The sequence below is a fragment of the Mirounga leonina genome, unplaced genomic scaffold (genome assembly GCF_011800145.1).
Source record: "Mirounga leonina isolate KUSES-001 unplaced genomic scaffold, KU_Mleo_1.0 Mir_91, whole genome shotgun sequence".
Taxonomy (NCBI): Eukaryota; Metazoa; Chordata; class Mammalia; order Carnivora; family Phocidae; genus Mirounga; species Mirounga leonina.
The window spans coordinates 18,273,792-18,293,630 of NW_023270839.1; the positions used below are offsets into that span (position 1 = coordinate 18,273,792).

Consider the following 19,839-nt stretch of genomic DNA (forward strand, 5'->3'; position numbering starts at 1 on the left):
TATGCAATGTTCTGCTGAGGACACTAGGCAGGTGTACATGAGGAAGCTGAGGCCTGCACTGGGCTACACTACTAAGCTCTCGGCAAGCTGCACTTCTGCTTCTTACTCTAATAAGATACAGATATTGAGTTTCTGGGTTTTTTGTTTCTTCTCTATCTAGTCTTCTGCAAGTGGAATTTTTTTTTAATGAGATTTGAAAGTGGAGCATTGATATTTAGTTTCCTTTTACTCAGACCAATGGCAGTAATATTTGTACTCATTAATCTGTTGTTCTGGCATATGACTCAAATCTTATTCCACATTACTTGATTCCTCAGATCTACTGCTCCATTAGCAACCTAACTTGAAAAACTAACAGTCATTCTTTTGAGTACAGTGGGCTCATGAGCTAGCTTTTGAAATCCACCCTTAGAAAGTCTGATGTGTGTGTCTGCCTGGCATTAAGAGACCTGACATAGCACAACGATTCAGTGGTGCAATAAAAGACTGGAATCTACTTTTAGGTAGTCACAGGAACCACGCAACTTGTTCTTTCCATGATTGCCATAGATAAATAACTATGTCACACTGGTTATTCTTTGAAGTATGTTGTTCATTCAAGTTTTAGAAATATCTTTCACAGGGTTACTGATTTGCCTGTGGCACAATAGAAAGATTTTTTCTAGTCTTAAGTACCAGAAAAGGTTTATATAAGAGTCTTCCCAACATTATGATCATGAGAAATCTATCCAATTGTGAGGGGATAATAAAATCATAATAAGTAACACAATTATTTTGCAGACATTTAAAATGTTTCAAAGTGTTTATATTGATTGAAGACATGCTTAAAAGTTTAAAAAAGCAGGATAGGAAATTGTGTATGCAGTATGTTCACAATTATCCAAAAAGCATAGAAAAATGAATAAAAGAAAAGATATTAACAGTAATAGTAATTGCTAGAGCTAGGAGTGGTATTTTCTTTCTACTTTCCCCCCCAAATTTCCAAAAATGTATTTATTGCTTTTATAGCAAAATATTTATTTTAAAAGCTGCATTTCCATAGTATAATTCAACCTTAAAATATCACTAGGTGTATGTGAGTGCAGGCGAAACATGAGAGGTGGGCTGGGAAGTCATTGGGTTGACAGCTAATTTTTACTGCTTGTTACAGAGTTTGAAGCAGTGATTTCAAGTGCTGGCTTGCCTGATAGTGTAGCCCTAGTGCTACTTGAAATCCCTTTTGGGAAAAGAGCTACAAGGAACTTGAGTAGGTAACTCTGCTGAGTTCTGTTACCTCTCTAAGTCTGATTAATCATTTATAATGTGGGAAAAATAATACCTACCTCACAAGGTGGGGGTGATGCTTAATGAAGGTATTTTATGAGTCCTAAAGAATCGTGCATATGGGGAAAGACCTCATTAAATGGACTTTCAGGCCACTCTAGCTAAAACTGTTGCCAATATATTGGATTCATAAGAAAGAATCACCCTGATTGAGATGGTGTTCTGTTTATTCTGTTTCCCAATCAGAGAGGACCAGGTAAACTTCCGTGGATTCATGAGAACTTTGGCTCATTTTCGACCTATTGAGGATAACGAAAAGAGCAAAGATGTGAATGGACCAGAACCACTCAATAGCCGAAGCAACAAACTGCACTGTAAGGAGATAAAATTTTCTGGCTTAAAATATTTGCTTTTATTTGCATTTACAAATCATTTATTTACTCATTCATTCATTGAGCAAGTATTTACAAGAGCATAGTGATTAATTATACGGACTGGGTTCGGATCCCAGCTCTGCTGCTTTTTAGCCATGTGACTTTGGGCAAATTATTTAAAATCTTTGGGCCTTGGTTTCCTCTTGTGTAAAATGGGATGTTAAGGGGTTTCGCATAAGGATGTTGTGATGATTAAATGAGTTAAAGTATGTGAAGTACCTGGCAATAAGAACTTAGCTGCTAATATTATCCTTAAAATTCATAGAATGCTTACCGTGCACCAGGCAGTGCGGTGAATGCTAGAGCAACAACAGTGAATAAGACCTAGACCCATGTTTAAGGAAGAATGGCAGTCTCAACTGATCTTAGAATTTGATGGATACTGGATGTGACTCAAGTAGGCTTAGACAGCTGGCTTAGTGCAAGATTTAACTTTTGTCCCCATGCCTCTTGCCTCCTTTCCTTGGCTGTTTGTTAGATTTCCCTCTGCCCTTGTTGATTCATGTATGGGATTGCCCAATCCCTTACAATGCTTCTCCAGAAATTGAAATTGAATTTCTCTTTTCATTCCAACACAAGTTGAAATGGAAATGGAAATTGTATTGCATTGATTGAGCCCAGGCTTCTGTTGCAAGAGTGCACAGTGGTATACAGAGAGGTCTTCGAAGCCAAGTTTGCCTGATTCTGACATTAGCATAATAGAAATTTTCTTACTCAATGTTGTCAGACCAGGGCTTAAATAATAATTGAAAAAGCCAGGTATAGCATAGAATCACAGAAGAGGATACAGGGTTTAATATTTTATTTTACCTTAAAATATTTATTTAAATTCAATTAATTAACATATAATGTATTATTGGTTTCAGAGGTAGAAGTCAGTGATTCATCAGTCTTATAATACCCAGTGCTCATTACATCACATTAAGTGCCCTCCTTAATGTCCAGTTACCCCATCCTCCCCTCCAGGAACCCTCAGTTTGTTTCCTATGATTAAGAATCTCTTAAGGTTTATCTCCCTCTCTGATTTCATCTTGTTTTATTTTTTTTTTCCTCTCTTTCCCTATGATCCTCTGTTTTGTTTCTTAAATTCTGCATATGAGTGAGATCATATGATAATTGCCTTTCTCTGATTGACTTATTTCACTTAGCTTGACACCCTCTAGTTCGATCCACATCGTTGCAGACGGCAAGATTTCATTTTTTTTTAATTTACCTTAAAATATTTAAAAACACATTCACTGTCCAATCTTTTGGTGTGGGACTAAGAGTTTTTGGGTTTTATCTGTTTTCATAAAAGTCTGCTTATGGGAGTCGTGTAACTTTTTATACAGAGCACATTTATAATGTATAATCTGAGGTTTCTGGTTGCAGTTTCTTTTAAGTGGAAAAAGAGCTTAAAGATACTCGTAAAGCATTCCAAAAATAGAATCTTTCTGTTGTTTACATTTTTCCTCAATCTCTTACACTTATTCTGCCACACTTTATGTTAGCAGCAGGTGTTTGTTTTCTTTTTCCAGTAACTTAATTTTGAGTCTTTCAGAAGTAATCGATCTAAATTTCACGAAACAGTAACTTTGTTTTCACGTACATGTTTCATTGTTTATTAATTATATATAGTTCTTATTAACAATACAAATAGCTTGTAGGGCAGTGTATACACCTGACTCTTGGTGAACATCCAATGCAGCTGGTGGAGTAGACACTTAGGTGTTGCCCATTAGCTACGAGTACGCAGTGTGCCACCACATCAGTTGGAACGATTTGCAAAGGGAGGGAGAGAATCGGTGAATCAAGTGAGTTGGTTAAGGAGAAGACCATTAAGAGACGTTCTGTGCTGTTATGAAAGCACAGAATGAAACTATGCTTGCTTTTCTAATCCAGGATTAGAGGAGACTTTAAAGGTCATCAGACCAAATCATACCTGTTACCTGAATTCCTTCTCTAGCATGGGCTCTACTTTTGAGGGTAGGGGGGACTCTACTTGTTTTTTTGTGGTTTTTTTAAGATTTTTTATTTATTTATTTGAGAGAGAGAATGAGATAGAGAGAGAGAGCATGAGAGGGGTGAGGGTCAGAGGGAGAAGCAGACTCCCTGCCGAGCAGGGAGCCCGACGCGGGACTCGATCCCAGGACTCCAGAATCATGACCTGAGCCGAAGGCAGTCGCTTAACCAACTGAGCCATCCAGGCGCCCTCTACTTGTTTTAAGTCATGAATTCCTTTGGCAGTCTAGTGAATCCTACTGACCCCATCTCAGAATCCTTTTTTTTTTTTTTAATTTATTTATTTGACAGAGAGAGAGCAAGAGAGGGAACACAAGCAGGGGGAGAGGGAAAGGGAGAAGCAGGCCTCCCACCGAGCAGGGAGCCCGATGCGGGGCTCGATCCCAGGACCCTGGGACCATGACCTGAGCCGAAGGCAGACGCTTAACGACAGCCATCCAGGCGCCTCTCAGAATACTTTGAAAGCATAAAATCAAATACATAGGATTATAAAGGAAACCAATTATATCAAAATACAATTGCCAAAGTATTTTTTTTAAAAGATTTTATTTATTTATTTATTTATTTGAGAGTGTGAGAGAGAGCATGAGAGGGGAATGGGTCAGAGGGAGAAGCAGACTCCCCACCGAGCGGAGAGCCCGATGCAGGACTTGATCCTGGGACTCAGGGATCATGACCTGAGCCGAAGGCAGTCGCTTAACCAACTGAGCCACCCAGGCGCCCCAATTGCCAAAGTATTAATGCAACTTTGTGAGAGTAATAGATGTGCTTCTTTGTTATTTATTTTATTTAAAGATTTATTTATTTATTTGAGAGAGAGAGAGAGAGTGTGTGCACGCATGCATGTGCCCACAAGCAGGGGGAGGGGCAGAGGGAGAGAATCCCCAAACAGGCTCCCTACTAAGTGCAGAACCTGATGCGGGGTCCCATCTCAGGACCCAGAGTCATCACCTGAGCTGAAACCAAGAGTTGGACGCTTAACCAACTGAGCCACCCAGGCATCCCAATTATTTATTAAATAACAGGATGTAACATTGGAGGCTGTGGAACAGCTCTGTATCTTTTTAAAATTATTATCATTATTATTATTATTATTGAAGTATAGTTGACATACAATATAGTAGTTCTGGGTGTACCACATAGCTATTTGACATTTATATACATTATGAAATGCTCACCATGGTAAGTGTAGTTACCATCCATCACCATACAAAGTTATTACAGTTATTACGGATCATTTTCCCTGTGCTGTACTTTACATCCTTACATCCCTGTGAATAATTTATTTTATAACTAGAAGTTCTTCTTGATCCCCTTCACCTGTTTTGCTCATTTCACCCATCTCCCTTCTGACAGCCACGATTTTGTTCTCTGTATTTATGAGTCTGTTTCAAACAGCTCTGTATCTTGAACGTGGTGGTGGTGACACAAAACTACATAGGTGGTAAAATTGCTTAGAACTATACACACATGTGTGTGCTTACACAGAAACACACAGTGAAATCTGAATAAGCTTTGAATTGTACCACTGTCGATTTCCTGATTTTGATGGTATATTACAGTTATGCAAGATATTAACCACCAGGGAAGACTGGTGAGGGGTATATGGGACCTTCCTATGTATTTTTTTTGGTAACTTCCTGTGAATCTCTACTCCAAAATAAAAAGTAAACCAAAAAACGGCCAACAGTACATTGGAGAAAGCAATAGAGAAATACATTCATGTGCTTCTCTTTGCATATTTCTTTCATGGCATTTGTTGACATAAAATAGTTTTCAGAAAAACATTTAATAAAGTCTTTCTCAGTATCTTGTTGTATACAGTGGAGCAGTAGGTTAGAACACCCAAAAGGTATGAATTTGTGTTAGACCAGACAGAGGTTCCCAGTGGTATGTTGCGGGGCTCCTTTAGCTTTTTGTTTTTCTTTTCATCAGTGGCTTTCGTTGAAGCTGTAATAAGTAAATATATCAAGTTTCTGGTTGACTGTAAACTTGGAGGCATAGTGAATACAAGACACCACAGAATCAGAACCAAAAGAGATAATGATAGGCTGCAAAGAGTTGGACTAAATCTAATAAAATGAGTGCTGTAAGGGATATACTAGAGTGCTGCATTTGGGTCCATGTTTGAACAAGACCTAAGGGATAAATCTAAGATGCACCCACTGTACACCATGACTGCCTGGCTTGCAGCACCTTTACCCTCACCTCAGGGTCATGTAATATCAGGCCACAGGAACAGAAATGTATCCTTTAGAATGAGAATAATGGTAATCCCACTCTATGCTAAAGAGAATACATTTTAGGAACCATATTTGATTTTGGATCCCAGAGATAGACAAAAGCACATTTATAAGAAAGTACCTGGAAGTTTGAGGCACTGAAAACCATAAATCATTATCATAAGGAAGATTTTTTTTATTATTATTATAGTAAAAAACACATAACATAAAACTTATCTTTTTTTTTTTTTAATGTTTTTTTAATTTATTTATTCATGAGAGTCAGAGAGAGAGAGAGAGAGGCAGAGGCAGAGGGAGAAGCAGGCTCCCCGCCTAGCAGGGAGCCCGATGCGGGACTCGATCCCAGGACCCCAGGATCATGACCTGAGCTGAAGGCAGACGCTTAACCATCTGAGCCACCCAGGCACCCAAAACTTATCTTTTTTAAAAAAATTTTTGGTGGGCAGCAAAGCAAAGTTTATGGAGTGATAGTACAAAGCTCCCAAAGAGGGAGGGGACCCGAGAGAGTTGCCCTAAAATTTTTCATCTTAACCATTTTCTTTAAAGATTTTATTTAGTTATTTTAGAGAGAGTGCACGCGTGTACATGAGTTGCAGGGAGGGGCAGAGGGAGAGGGAGAAAAGCAGACTACCCGAGACGCACACAGCTCTACTCAGGGCTCCATCTCACGACCCTGAGATCATGACCTGAGCCAAAATCAAGAGTCGGGTGCTTAATGGACTGAGTCCCCCAGGTGCCCCAGAAGGAAGATTTTTTTTTAAGATTTTAATCAGTTTATTTATTTTAAAGATTTTATTTATTTGTCAGAGACCGAGAGACTGAGCAAGCAGGGGGAGCAGCAGGCCTAGAGGGAGAAGCAGGCTCCCCGCTGAGTAAGGAGCCTGATGCAGGACTCGATTCCAGAACCTTGGAATCATGACCTGAGCTGAAGGCAGTGGCTTAACTGACTGAGCCACCCAGACGTCCCAGATTTTAATTATTTTAGAGAGAGAGAGTGAGCACACGTGCAAGCAGGGGGAAGAGCAAAGGGAAAAGGACAAACAGACTCCATACTCAGGCTCTGTGGAGCCTGGAAAGAGGCTCAATCCCACGACCCCGAGATCATGACCTGAGCCCAAATCAAGAGTCAGATGCTGTTCCACTGAGCCACCCAGGGGCCCCTGGAAGAATTTTTTTAACAAGATATTTACATAGGAATTACAGGTAATTCCTGGTCAAGAAGAAAAGGACATCTAGTAGAATGCTTTTTTTTTTTTTAAGATTTTATTTATTTTTTATTTATTTGAGACAGAACACAAGCGGGGGTGGGGGTTAGGGCAGACAGAGAGGGAGAAGCAGACTCCCCACTGAGCAGGGAACCTTATACAGGGCTTGATCCTAGGACCCTGCGGTCATGAGCTGAGCTGAAGGCAGACACTTAACCAACTGATCCACCCAAGCGTCCTGGGTCAATTGATTTTTGACAAGAGTGCCAAGACTATTCAATAGAAAGAGAACAGACAGCCTTTTTAACAAATGGTGCTGAGAAAACTGGATATCCAGATGCAAAAGGGTTAATTCGGACCATGACCTAACACTATAGACACAGACTAATTCAAAATGGATCAAGGACCTAAATGTAAGGCCTAAAACAATAATACTCTTAGAACAAAACATAGGACAAAACCTTCGTGACATTGCATTTGGCAGTGATTTCTTAGCTGTGACACCAAAGGCACAGGTGACATAATTAAAAATCAAGTAGTTGGACTTCATGAAAATAAAATGTGTTCTTGTTTCAAAAGACAATACAAAGTACAAAGACAACCCGCAGAATGGGAGAAAATATTGGCGGATCATATATCTGATAAGGGCTTAATACCCAGAATATATAGAGAACTCCTAAAACAACAAAAACAACCCAATTCAGAAATGGGCAAGGGACTTGAATAGACATTTTTCCAGAGAAAACAAACAGATGGCCCACAAGCACATGAAAAGGTGCTGAACGTCAGTAATTATTAGGGAAATGCAAATCAAAACTACAACGAGATACTACCCTACACCCATTATGATGGCTACTATAAAAAAACAAACGGAAAATAAGGGCGCCTGGGTGGCTCAGTCGGTTGGGCATCTGTCTGGCTGGAGTCATGACCTCAGGGTTCTGGGATCGAGCCTGTGTCGGGCCCCCTGCTCAGCAGGAAGTCTGCTTCTCCCTCTCCCTTGGCCCCTCTCCCTCCGCTTGTGCTCTGTCTCTCACTTTCTCTCTCTCAAGTAAATAAATAAAATCTTTAAAAAAACAAAATAACAAGTGTTGTTAAGGATGTAGGGAAATTGGAATCCTCGTGCATTGTTGGTGGGAATGCAAAGTGGTATAACCACTGTGGAAAACAGTATGGTGGTTCCTCATAAATTAAAAATGGAACTACCATGACTCAGACTTCCACTTCTCTGTATGTTTCCAAAAGAATTGAAAGCAGGGTCTTGAAGAGATTTGCTATAGCCACATTCTTAGCAGTTTTATTCATAATAGCTAAAATGAGAAAGCAATTCAAGCGTCCATCCATAAACGAGTGGATAAGCAAAAATGTGCTATATACATTGAATGGAATATTATTTAGCCTTAAAAAGGAAGGAAATTGCAATATTCTACAATACGGATGAACCTTGAGGACATGATGCCAGTCACAAAAAGACAAATAGTGTATGATTCATTCCACTGATATGGGTACTTAGAGGTAGTCAAAATCAACAGAATATATAATGGTGATTGCCAGGGATAGGGGGAGAGGAGAATGGGGAGTTATTATTTAATAGGTATAGAGATTCAGTTTTACAAGATGAAGAGAGTTCTAGGGATGGATGGTGGTGATGATGGTATAACAATGTCAATGTATTTATTGCCACTGAACTGTACACTTAAAAAATGGTTAAGATGGGGGGCGCCTGGGTGGCTCAGTTGTTAAGCGTCTGCCTTCGGCTCAGGTCATGATCCCAGGGTCCTGGGATCGAGCCCCACATAGGGCTCCCTGTTCCGCGGGAAGCCTGCTTCTCCCTCTCCCACTTCCCCTGCTTGTGTTCCTCTCTCACTCTGTCTCTGTCAAATAAATAAATAAAATCTTAAAAAAAAAAAAAAAAGGTTAAGATGGTAAATTCTATGTGTATTTTACCCCAATAGAAAAAAAGGAAAACTAGTAGGTAAAACAAATTGAACCCCTTGTGGTTTTTTAAAATTCCTGCATTATAGACCTTTCAAATCAGCAAGCAGTTAATAGTAAGAAAAGAAAAAAAAATTATACTTCTTTAGCTTTGTATTCCCATGGCTTGATCCAGATATTTTATGCAACACGTGGATTAGTCTTTTCTTTGTAGTTCATTTCCTTTGTAAATTGCTATGGTCTAAGTACATTAATTCACACTGACCTTGAGGAAAACATTCCAAACAGATTTGGTAGTTACTTGGTGTATCAGTTAGGATTCCTTTAGCTGACTCATCTGGATTCAACAATAAGAAAGTATTTTATCTCACTTTACAAATCAGGTGAGGCAAGTGTCAGAGTTAATTTTGGTTTTTTTCTATTGCTCTGCTCTGCCATCCTTAGGATGTGCTTCATCCAGAGGCCTGACTCCTTGTGGTCACATGATGGCTTTCATCAGCAACTAGGCTGTGTTGTTTCCCTGTTCATATCTGATGGGACAGAGACAGACAGCTGTGGATGAGAGTCTGTTAGGAAGGAAGAAGGTTTGAATGCCACAGAAATGGTGAACTAACTTTCCTTCCTTCTTCCCTTTCCCTTTCCTTTTCCTTCCCTTTCCTTTCCCTTCCCTTCCCTTTCCCTTCCCTTCCCTTCCCTTCCTTTTCTTTTCTTTTCTTTTCTTTTCTTTTGTAGGCTCTACACCCAATGTGGGGCTTGAACTCATAACCCTGAGACCAAGAGTTACATGCTCTATCAAATGAGCCAGCCAGGCATCCCCAGAAATGGCAAACTTTAGAATGAGATAGAATAATAGCAAAGTACTGTGCACGTTATACATAGTTTTTCCATTACTTTAGTCTTGGCTCTCAGACCAACTGTTACAGAGAGCTGAAAACCAATTAGAATACTGTTGCAGTCTATCTGTTGGGATCACGTTTGTGTGATTAGATCGATGAAACCAAAGCTACAGGAGGAGTCTTGTATGTCTACTTCTGTTTGTTGGTTTTCTCTGAATTTCCCACAGAGCTAAAGAAGCAGCAAGACAGCACCTTTTGGTGTAGACTAAGAGCAATTGAACATTGTACATGTAACAACATATTTGCCACTAAAATACATTTACCTTCCACATTTATCTGCTTAAAAATATGAGTTTCTAGGGACACCTGGGTGGCTCAGTTGGTTAAGCAACTGCCTTTGGCTCAGGTCATGATCCCAGGGTCCTGGGATCGAGCCCCACATCGGGTTCCCCACTCGGCGGGAAGCCTGCTTCTCCCTCTCCCACTCCCCCTGCTTGTGTTCCCTCTCTCGCTGTGTGTCTCTCTCTCTGTTAATTAAATAAATAAATAAAATCTTAAAAAAAAAAAATGAGTTTCTAGAACCAAATTTGATTATGAACCATCTTTTACATAGAATAGGAACTGTGAGAGCACACTTGATCCTATTTCTTTTTCATGCTGCAGTGAAAGTGTTAAGGGCAGCCACCAGGGCTGAACTGTACCTCTGTAGGCACAGGCCCAAGGATACATGGTACTACTGATCTGTTTGTCTCCGAGGAATGGTTCCTAATTGCTCTCCGCTTCGGATCAGTAAGGTTATAATGTCTTATATGAAAGATACCACGCACCTTACGGTGGTTTAAGGTGTGGTAAGGGAGAGAGGTCTATAAGCTTCCCTGTTGATGTTCTAATTGTCTTCTTAAATGATAGAAGTTTTTTTTTAAGATTTTTTATTTATTTGAGGGGCGCCTGGGTGGCTCAGTCGTTAAGCGTCTGCCTTCAGCTCAGGTCATGATCCCAGGGTCCTGGGATCGAGCCCCGCATCAGGCTCCCTGCTCTGCGGAGAGCCTGCTTCTCCCTCTCCCACTCCCCCTGCTTGTGTTCCCTCTCTCACTGTTTCTGTCTCTGTCAAATAAAATCTTTAACAAAAAAACAAACCCTCTTCATTATTTAAAAAAAAAAAAAATTTTTTTTTTAATTTATTTGAGAGAGCGAGAGCATGAGCAGGAAGAGGAGAGAGGGGCAGAGGGAGAAGTAGACTCCGTGCTGAGCAGGGACTACCCACCCCCACCCCCACGCGCGCCAGGATCCCACGACCACGACCTGAGCCGAAGGCAGATCCTTAACCAGCTGAGCCACCCAGGCGCCCCTGAAGTTTTTTATAACACATAATGAGTGATGCAGGAAATAAGGAGTCTGCATGAAGCTCTTTTATTTGGAGGATGAGGAATATTGTAAAGTGGAGTTAGGGAGAGTAGCCAAGAAGAAACAGTGAACAGCATATTCACAACAGCGAAGAGGTAGAGGCAACCCAAATGTCCATTGAAAGATGAAAGGATACACAAAATGCGTTATATACATACAGTGTAGAACATTATTTGACCTCAAAGAAGGAGATTCTGCTACATGCACATGGATGATACTAAAAAAATAGTAAGTCAGACAAAAGGATAAATATTGTTTGATTCTTCTTATATGAGGTTCCTAGAGTAGCCCAAATTCATAGAAAGTTGTCAGGGACTAGAGATTGGGGGAAATGGGGAATTACTGTTTAGTGGGTCAGAGTTTCATGGGGAAGATGAAAAAGTTCGGGAGATGGTTGTTGGTGGTGGTTATACAACCACGTGAAACTTTGTACATTGTAAAAGAGTCAAAATGGTAAATTTTACCCCCCCACTTTTTTTAAAGAAGAATCAGTGATCAAAAGGTAAAGATTTGACTGAGATCATTCATTTGGTCTTTCATTAAGCAAATGTTTGAGCAACTACTGTATGCCAGGCACTAATTTAGTCCCATGATACAATGATGCATAAATCAGATAAGGTCTTTGCTTTCATAGAGCTTACGATCTAATAAGAGAAACAGACTACATGGAAAATGACAGATGGGGGTGCCTGGGTTGCTCAGTTAGTTAAGTGTCCCAACTCTTGATCTCAGCTCAGGTCTAGATCTCAGGGTCATGAGTTCAAGCCCCGTGTTGGGCTCCACTCTGGGCGTGGAGCCTACTTAAAAAAAAAAACAAGAAGAAAAAGAAATGACAGTTGAAGAAAAACTTTATGATTGTGGCAAGTCTTGTGAAGGAAAAGGATAAGGTGAGGTGAGAAAGTGGTTAGGGGTGCCACTGCATTAGAAGGAGTTGTGAGTGAAAGAAAGCCTCTCTGAGCTAAGAATGAGCCAGCCATGCAAAGAACAGAAGAGAGCTCTGGGCACAGGAACAACCAGGGTAAATGAGTACTTGGAATGTTCAGAGAACAGAGCATTACCAAGAAAGAGGTGAGTGGTGTGAAAAGAGGGGAGGGAGGTAACAGAAGGTAGGTGATATTTATTGAGCTCCTACTGTGTGCGCAGCACTCTTTAAAGTGCCCTTTGTGGGCACATGGGTGGCTCAGTTGGTTAAATGACTGTCCTCAGCTCAGGTCATGATCATGGAGTGCCAGGATCAAGTCCCACATCAGGCTCCCTGCCCAGCAGGGAGTCTGCTTCTCCCTCTGACCCTACCCCCCCCATGCTCGCTCTCTCTCATTCTCTGTCTCTCAAATAAATAAATAAAATCTTAAAAAAAAAAATAAAGTGCCCTTTGTGTGTAATTCCTTCAGTCCTTACAACCCTGTGAGGTGGATTCTGTTACCCTCATTTTGTTTACCCCTTTTGGGCCACTGAGGCACCGAGAGTTCAAGTAACTTTTTCACGTTCACATAGCCCGTAACCCCCAGAGCCAGAATTCAGCAGAGCCAGAGTCTTAACCAGTGTACCATATCGCCTTGACATCAGTGTCAGGAGCTCAGAGCAGAGGGAATCACAAGCAGATCACATTTGGGAATCACAAGCACTGGAAAGCATTTAATTAAAGCCATGGAACCAGAGATGCAAGAAGATAGCTCTGGACTGGGAGAGTCCAAATCATAGGACCAAGAATGGGGAGATAAAAGAGAGATGAGAAGAGTAAAGAGAGAAATGTTAACAAAATGGCTCAGTCATTTATGCATTTGACCATTCGTTTATCTTGGGGAGAATGTTTTTGCTGGTTCAGGGCCAGAACTGCCTGATAGGAATCCAGGTCAGTTAAGAAACAACTACTAATGCTGCGGTTTTTCTTCAAAGGTCCTATCGGGTAATCTCTGTATTTACCTTTCTGCTGATATCTTCCTCTGCTCACCATAGACTGGGTGGCTTAAACAACAGATGTTTCTCACATTTCTGGAGCCTGGAAGTCTGAGAACAGGGTGCCAGCACAGTCAGGTTCTTGGTGAGGGTCCTCCTGCTGCACCCAGAAGAGCCCCCTTTTTCTTACTGTATCCTCATATGGGGAGGGAGGTAGAGACAGAGAGGAGGAGAAATTTCCTGTCTCGTCTTCTTTTTTTTTTTTTTTAAAGATTTTTATTTATTTATTTATTTGACAGAGAGAGAGACACAGCGAGGGAGGGAACACAAGCAGAGGGAGTGGGAGAGGGAGAAGCAGGCTTCCTGCTGAACAGGGAGCCTGATGCAGGGCTCGACCCCAGGACCCTGAGATCATGACCTGAGCCGAAGGCAGACATTTAATGACTGAGCCACCCAGGCGCCCCCTTGTCTCCTCTTTTTATAAGGGCATTAATTCTATCATGAGGACCCCACCCTCAGGACCTGATCCAAACCTAATTACCTCCCAAAGGCCTCACCTCCTAAGAGCATCACACTGGGGATTGAGAGTTCCAAAATAGGAATTTTGGGGGGGATAACTGTTTCAAGGGCTCCTAGGTGGCTCAGTCGGTTAAGCATCTGACTTAATTTCACCTCCGGTCATGATCTCAGGGTCCTGGGATCAAGCCTTGTGTCAGGCTCTACGCTCAGCGGGGAGTCTGCTTAAGGATTTCTCTCTCTCTCCCTAAAATAAATACATAAATCTTTAAAAAAAAAAATTAGCAGTTCAGTCTTCTGTAAATACCTTGGCAGAAGGAGATGTGTTTATAATAGTTACCTGATTAAAAAATTCAGAAACAGGGGCGCCTGGCTGGCTCAGTCAGTAGAGCGTGTGACTCTTGATCCGGGGGCCATGAGTTCGAGTCCCACATTGGGCGTGGAGGTTACTTTAAAAAAAAATGAAAATAAATGGTTGTTTAAATAAAAAAATTCAGAAACAGATGTTTATGGGTTATATAGCAAACAGATTTCCATTCCGAAATCATCCTGAAGAGTGCTTAGTAGATAACACATTTTATGTATTTTAAACTTGACAACATATACAGGTATGTGTGTGTCTGTGTGTTCACTCTAGGTATTACTAGGGTGCCTGGGTGGCTCAGTCGGTTAAGTATCTGCCTTTGGCTTAGGTCATGATCTTCAGGTCCTGGAATCGAGCCCCACATCGGGCTCCCTGCTCAGCGGGGAATCTGCTTCTCCCTTTCCCTCTGCCCGTCTTCCCTGCTTGGGCTCGCTCTCTCTCTCTTTCAAATAAATAAATAAAATCTTAAAATAAAATAAACATATATTCCTTTAGGAATAGTAATGATCCTTATCTTCTTTCCTTTGCAATCTAAACCTCCTAAGCATGTAAATTCTCAAATTTGATAAAGTTAATCAACTAACCAAATCGAAGAAAACAAACATTAGAGAAAGTCTCCCAGTCATTCCCCCCTCTAGAATTTTTTTAAGTTTATTTATTTAAATAATCTCTGCACCCAATGTGGGACTTGAGCTCACAACCCCAAGATCAAGAGTCACATGCTATACCAACTGAGCCAGCCAGGTGCCCCTCCCCCTCTAGAATTCTTTTTTTTTTTTTTTTTTAAGATTTTTATTTATTTGCGAGAGAGAGAACAAGAGGCAGAGAGCATGAGAGGGAGGAGGGGCAGAGGGAGAAGCAGACCCCCCTGCTGAGCAGGGAGCCCGATGCGGGACTCGATCCAGGGACTCCAGGATCATGACCTGAGCCGAAGGCAGTCGCTTAACCAACTGAGCCACCCAGGCGCCCCCTAAATTTTTCTAAAATTTTTACTTCAACTCTTAGTGGACTCCTTTTTGGCAGGGGAAGGGGTGGTTTCAACACTGAGATATTCATCCATGTTCTAATGCCTTTGTGCCTAGTATGAGCTCTGCCTAGAATCCCACCCGTCATCAGATTGGTCTGTCTTTCAGGACCATGTTTAAATGTTACTTGAACCAGAAAGGCATAACTGCCATACTTCTTGTTCCCTAGCATTTCGTATGTATGATAACATTGCATATGTATTAAAGTGAGAGGTATGTTGCTCTCCTCTACTAGATCATGACCTGCAGAGGACAAGATCTAAATCTGTATCTTAATAACTAGAACAGTGGATTTTGGCCTTTTAGTATTCACAGCACCAAAGCAAAACCCAAAAACCTTAGTAGCATACTGTGATTCAGAGCCTCAAAACCACACTTCATTCAACTATAATTACAAAGCAGTCACTTCCTCAGTGTGACGATTTCTCACAGTTGCCAGTAAAATCATCCAATGGTATGACACCTCATCTGGTAGCTCTTCAGCAATGTGGCCCTGTCTGAATGATTTTTGCTCTTCTGAATTCTCTCATTTATCCTAGTTTCCAGAAGACTTACATATGTATTTAAGGGAGAGGAACATGGTAAAGCCAGGAGACCATCAAATTCTTGGCATTTTTATTTAAAAGTGAGGTTCTTAAAAAATAAAATCTTTTAAAAAAAAAAAAGTGCAGTTCTTTACTTTCAGTGTTCCAAGATAGAAGACAATTACTTGAAATTTGGCAGAAATTTGCCAAAATGCCATTTTCCCCAAGCACTACTTTGTGTAGTCAGCTCCTTCGCCTGCATGGCTCCTGTTCCTGGCTCCCTCTGAGTGGTGCACAGTAGACTTGTTGGGTTTTGTGAGATGACCTCATGTCCAGAACCACTTACAGATTTGTTTTTTTGTTTTTAAACATTCTAAGGTAAGAAAAAGAACATCCAGTTGTTTCTTTTTATTAAGTTTTCTGATTTGCCTGAAGAGGGGCCCTATTTTATCAGGGTTAAGATGTCATCAATTATGAGATGCATTTCAATTTCTTAAATGTTATAATGTCTTTAAAAGCTCTAGAGGTCATGTCAGTTGCTCTTGAGAAACTACTTGTTGTCAGTTTCCTGTCTGGTGTTCTTTATGTATTTACTTCCTTGAGAAGGGGCAAAACACTGCTAATTTCCAGTAACTTCTTGTTTTCCCCTACCAGTTGCTTTTCGACTCTATGACTTGGATAAAGATGACAAGATTTCCCGTGATGAGCTGTTACAGGTATGTGTGACAGCTGCCGTGCATGTGGACAACTTGTTTGGGCTCTGTCTGCTTGTCCTTTTGGGCGGGAATTGTTCTTTCAGCAAGTGTTTATTTAACACCTGCCTGTGCAGAGTACCGTTTTAGATATAAGGCAGAGCCGGATGACCCTGCGGGAACGTGAAATGGCTCATTGAGTTCTCAAAGACAGATGTCTCTGCTATTTAAAAGCCAGTTTAATGTCTTTTAGGTGCTGACTGGCAGAGCTAAACTATGCAAGATGGTCTAAGTCAGATAGTTCCATTATTGTTATATCAGCTTATTGATATCCAGTATATTCTGATGACACTTAGGTGAATGCTGCTGTCCCGCCTGTCCTTGGGCTTGATGTAGGAGTCATGGAACTCTTGCTGGGCCGCTGTACAGAGCCAAGTGCTCACTGTCCTTTGTTGCTCCTGAGGACAATTCCCTGTCCTACTAGCAGTGACTAGCATTTCATCCTCTTAGCATTGCCTTCCTCTTGTCTTCCTCACTTCCTTAAATACAAGTTCAGAGGGGAGAAAGTTCTCCTTTTTTCTTTTCTTTAATATTTATGATTCTGGAGGACTCTAGGAAGCTAATACATTCAGGACTTTCTGGGGGAGATTTGTCTATTTCAAGATAACACCTAAAAAGTAAAGTAGGGGGCACCTGGGTGGCTCAGTCGTTAAGCGTCTGCCTTTGGCTCAGTTCATGATCCCAGAGTCCTGGGATCGAGCCCTGCGTGGGGCTCCCTGCTCCACGGGAAGCCTGCTTCTCCCTCTCCCACTCCCCCTACTTGTGCTCCCTCTCTCTCTTTTTCTCTCTCAAATAAATAAATCTTAAAAAAAAAGAGGTAGTTATAATAAAAGTCCTATTTGCTAATGAACTTCCAACTGGAACCCTGAGTGGCTCTGTGGAGTGCTGACTGGGCACAGAGGTGTGGCAGACAGTGAGGGCCACTGGTTGCTGGGACCTGGATCAAGCCACTTCTAGACCCTCTTGTCCTCGTTAACAGACTGGATGAGTGATTCTTCAGACAACACCACTCCTCTCCCCACAGAGCACACGTGCTCAATACGGTTCTCTAATTCTAAAAATAAAACACTTCAGAGAATAATTGGACTGAGATCAGAAGAAGCTGCTATTTGAGGATGGACTTGTCTAGTCAACCACACACAATCAAGGAAGATGGCAAATGGCTTGGCCATTCAGTATTTTTGCCAGGATTGCCTCTTTTTAAATTTTTCTTGTTTTGAGAGAGAGAGAGTGGGGGGGAGGGGCAGAAGGAGAGGGAGAGAGAGAATCTCAAGCAGACTCCATGCTGATCACAGAGCCCGAGGTGGATCTCCATCTCACAACCTTGAGATCATGACCTGAGCCGAAACCAAGAGTCAGACGCTTAACCAACTGTGCCATCCACACACCCCAAGATTGTCTCTTTTTATTAATCCTTCCATTTGCCTATCTTTGTACCCCTAAATGTACAACTTTCCATTTTCAAGAATCAATTTGTAAAAAGAAATAACCAGTATTGATGCAAATCAGTATTTCAGGTCTTTTTTTCTTTTCAGAAAATTCTGTAATTTACTTTTTAAAAATCTATGTCAAGAGATTGGAGAAGGATGTAAAGGAGTGGGGCCTGTGAGTTGCTGGGCCAAAAGGTCTTTCTCTCCTATGGAAGAGCTCAGCTCTTACCTCTGAAGACAGAGGTGGCTGACTACAGTGATGTGAGGCATCACAAAAGCACCCTGGCCCCCATTTCATACTAACAGTCATATCACTACAGTTGCTTATTTTGCTTAAAGTAATAATTTTCAAAATATATTTACACCCTAAAGATGTTAGCAGAATTGGGGGGAGGAGTTTTTTGTTATGTGTGAAGCAAATTTTGTGAAACAGTGTTAAATTCTCTTGACTACAGTCCGTTAAATGTGCTTATTTTTCTAAAAAGAAGGGTTTAGTATTTAAACCTTCAAAGATCTTTATGTTTCTTGGCTGTCCTTTAGGAATAGCTGGGTTAATGCACTGCTTCAGAGAGGACTGCATTCATGTGGGATTCCTAGAAAGCCCTACCAAACTGACTTAAACCAATAAGGAACTAGTTTGCCTCATGCAACAAGAAGTCTGGGGTTAGATTATCTGGGTTGATACAGAACCTACGTGATGTCCAGGAACCAGGCTTCTGTATTCTTGCTCTGGCATGCATAACACAGAGGACTTTCGTCCCACAGTCCCTGGGATGGCTGCTCTACCACCAAAGCATCATATCTGTGTTCCAGACAAAAAGAATGGGAAGAGCATTAATCTCAGGAAACAAACTGAGGGTTGCTGGAGTGGTGGGGGGTGGGTGGGATGGGGTGGCTGGGTGATAGACCTTGGGGAGGGTATGTGCTATGGTGAGCACTGTGAATTGTGTAAGACTGTTGAATCACAGACCTGTACCTCTGAAACAAATAATACATTATATGTTAAAAAAGAAAAAAGAAAAAGAAGAAGATAGCAGGAAGGGAAGAATGAAGGGGGGGAAATCGGAGGGGGAGACAAACCATGAGAGACTATGGACTCTGAGAAACAAACTGAGGGTTCTAGAGGGGAGAGGGGTGGGGGGATGGGTTAGCCTGGTGATGGGTATTAAAGAGGGCACATTCTGCATGGAGCACTGGGTGTTATATGCAAACAGTGAATCATGGAACACTACATCAAAAACTAATGATGTAACGGATGGTGATTAACATAACATAAAAAGGGGTGCCTGTGTGGCTCAGTCGTTAAGCATCTGCCCTCGGCTCAGGTCATGATCTCAGGATCCTGGGATCGAGCCCCGCATCAGGCTCCCTGCTCCGCGGGAAGCCTGCTTCTCCCTCTCCCACTCCCCTTGTTTGTGTTCACTCTCTCGCTGTCTCTCTCTCTCTGTCAAATAAATAAATAAAATCTTTAAAAAAAAAAACATAATAAAAAAAATTTACCAAAAAAAATGGAAAGAGCAAAATGCAAAGGACTCTCCCCCAGTGAAGCTTTGCCTTCCTATCCAGTGACCTTGCCAGAGAGTTCTGCTCATATCATTGTCTAGAATGGCCTAGATGAGAAGACAAGGGTTTCCACTTTCTGTCTGTACATTTGAGGACATCAAAGGAAAAGAGGGTGGAGGTGGCTTTTTCTTTAAAAGAGTCCTGCTGACCCCCAAGTCTCCTGTAATTCCTGGCTTTTGGTCCTGTAGGTGCTACGCATGATGGTTGGAGTAAATATCTCAGATGAGCAGCTGGGCAGCATTGCAGACAGGACCATCCAGGAGGCTGATCAGGATGGGGACAGCGCCATATCTTTCACAGAATTTGTTAAGGTCAGTCCATCACCTCTTGGTTTGAAAAAGTCTGAAAAAGTTTGAAAATTCTGTCACGTAGGAGGGAGGGAGAAAAACATTCCAATAAGAACTTGGGGCAGTATCTCCTCTTTTGACCGTCATAACCATAATTGGGT

General features: G+C 41.4%; 1 protein-coding gene across 1 annotated transcript in view; it reads left to right on the forward strand.

The window, feature by feature from the left end:
* The window catches only part of CHP1 (calcineurin like EF-hand protein 1), a 43,502-nt gene that overhangs the window by 21,668 nt on the left and 1,995 nt on the right, over positions 1–19,839 (forward strand). Inside the window, exons 4-6 of the mRNA XM_034994826.1 lie at positions 1,510–1,637; positions 16,301–16,362; positions 19,580–19,702. Of these exons, the coding sequence (XP_034850717.1) occupies positions 1,510–1,637; positions 16,301–16,362; positions 19,580–19,702 (313 nt within the window). The remainder of the gene's footprint in view (positions 1–1,509; positions 1,638–16,300; positions 16,363–19,579; positions 19,703–19,839) is intronic.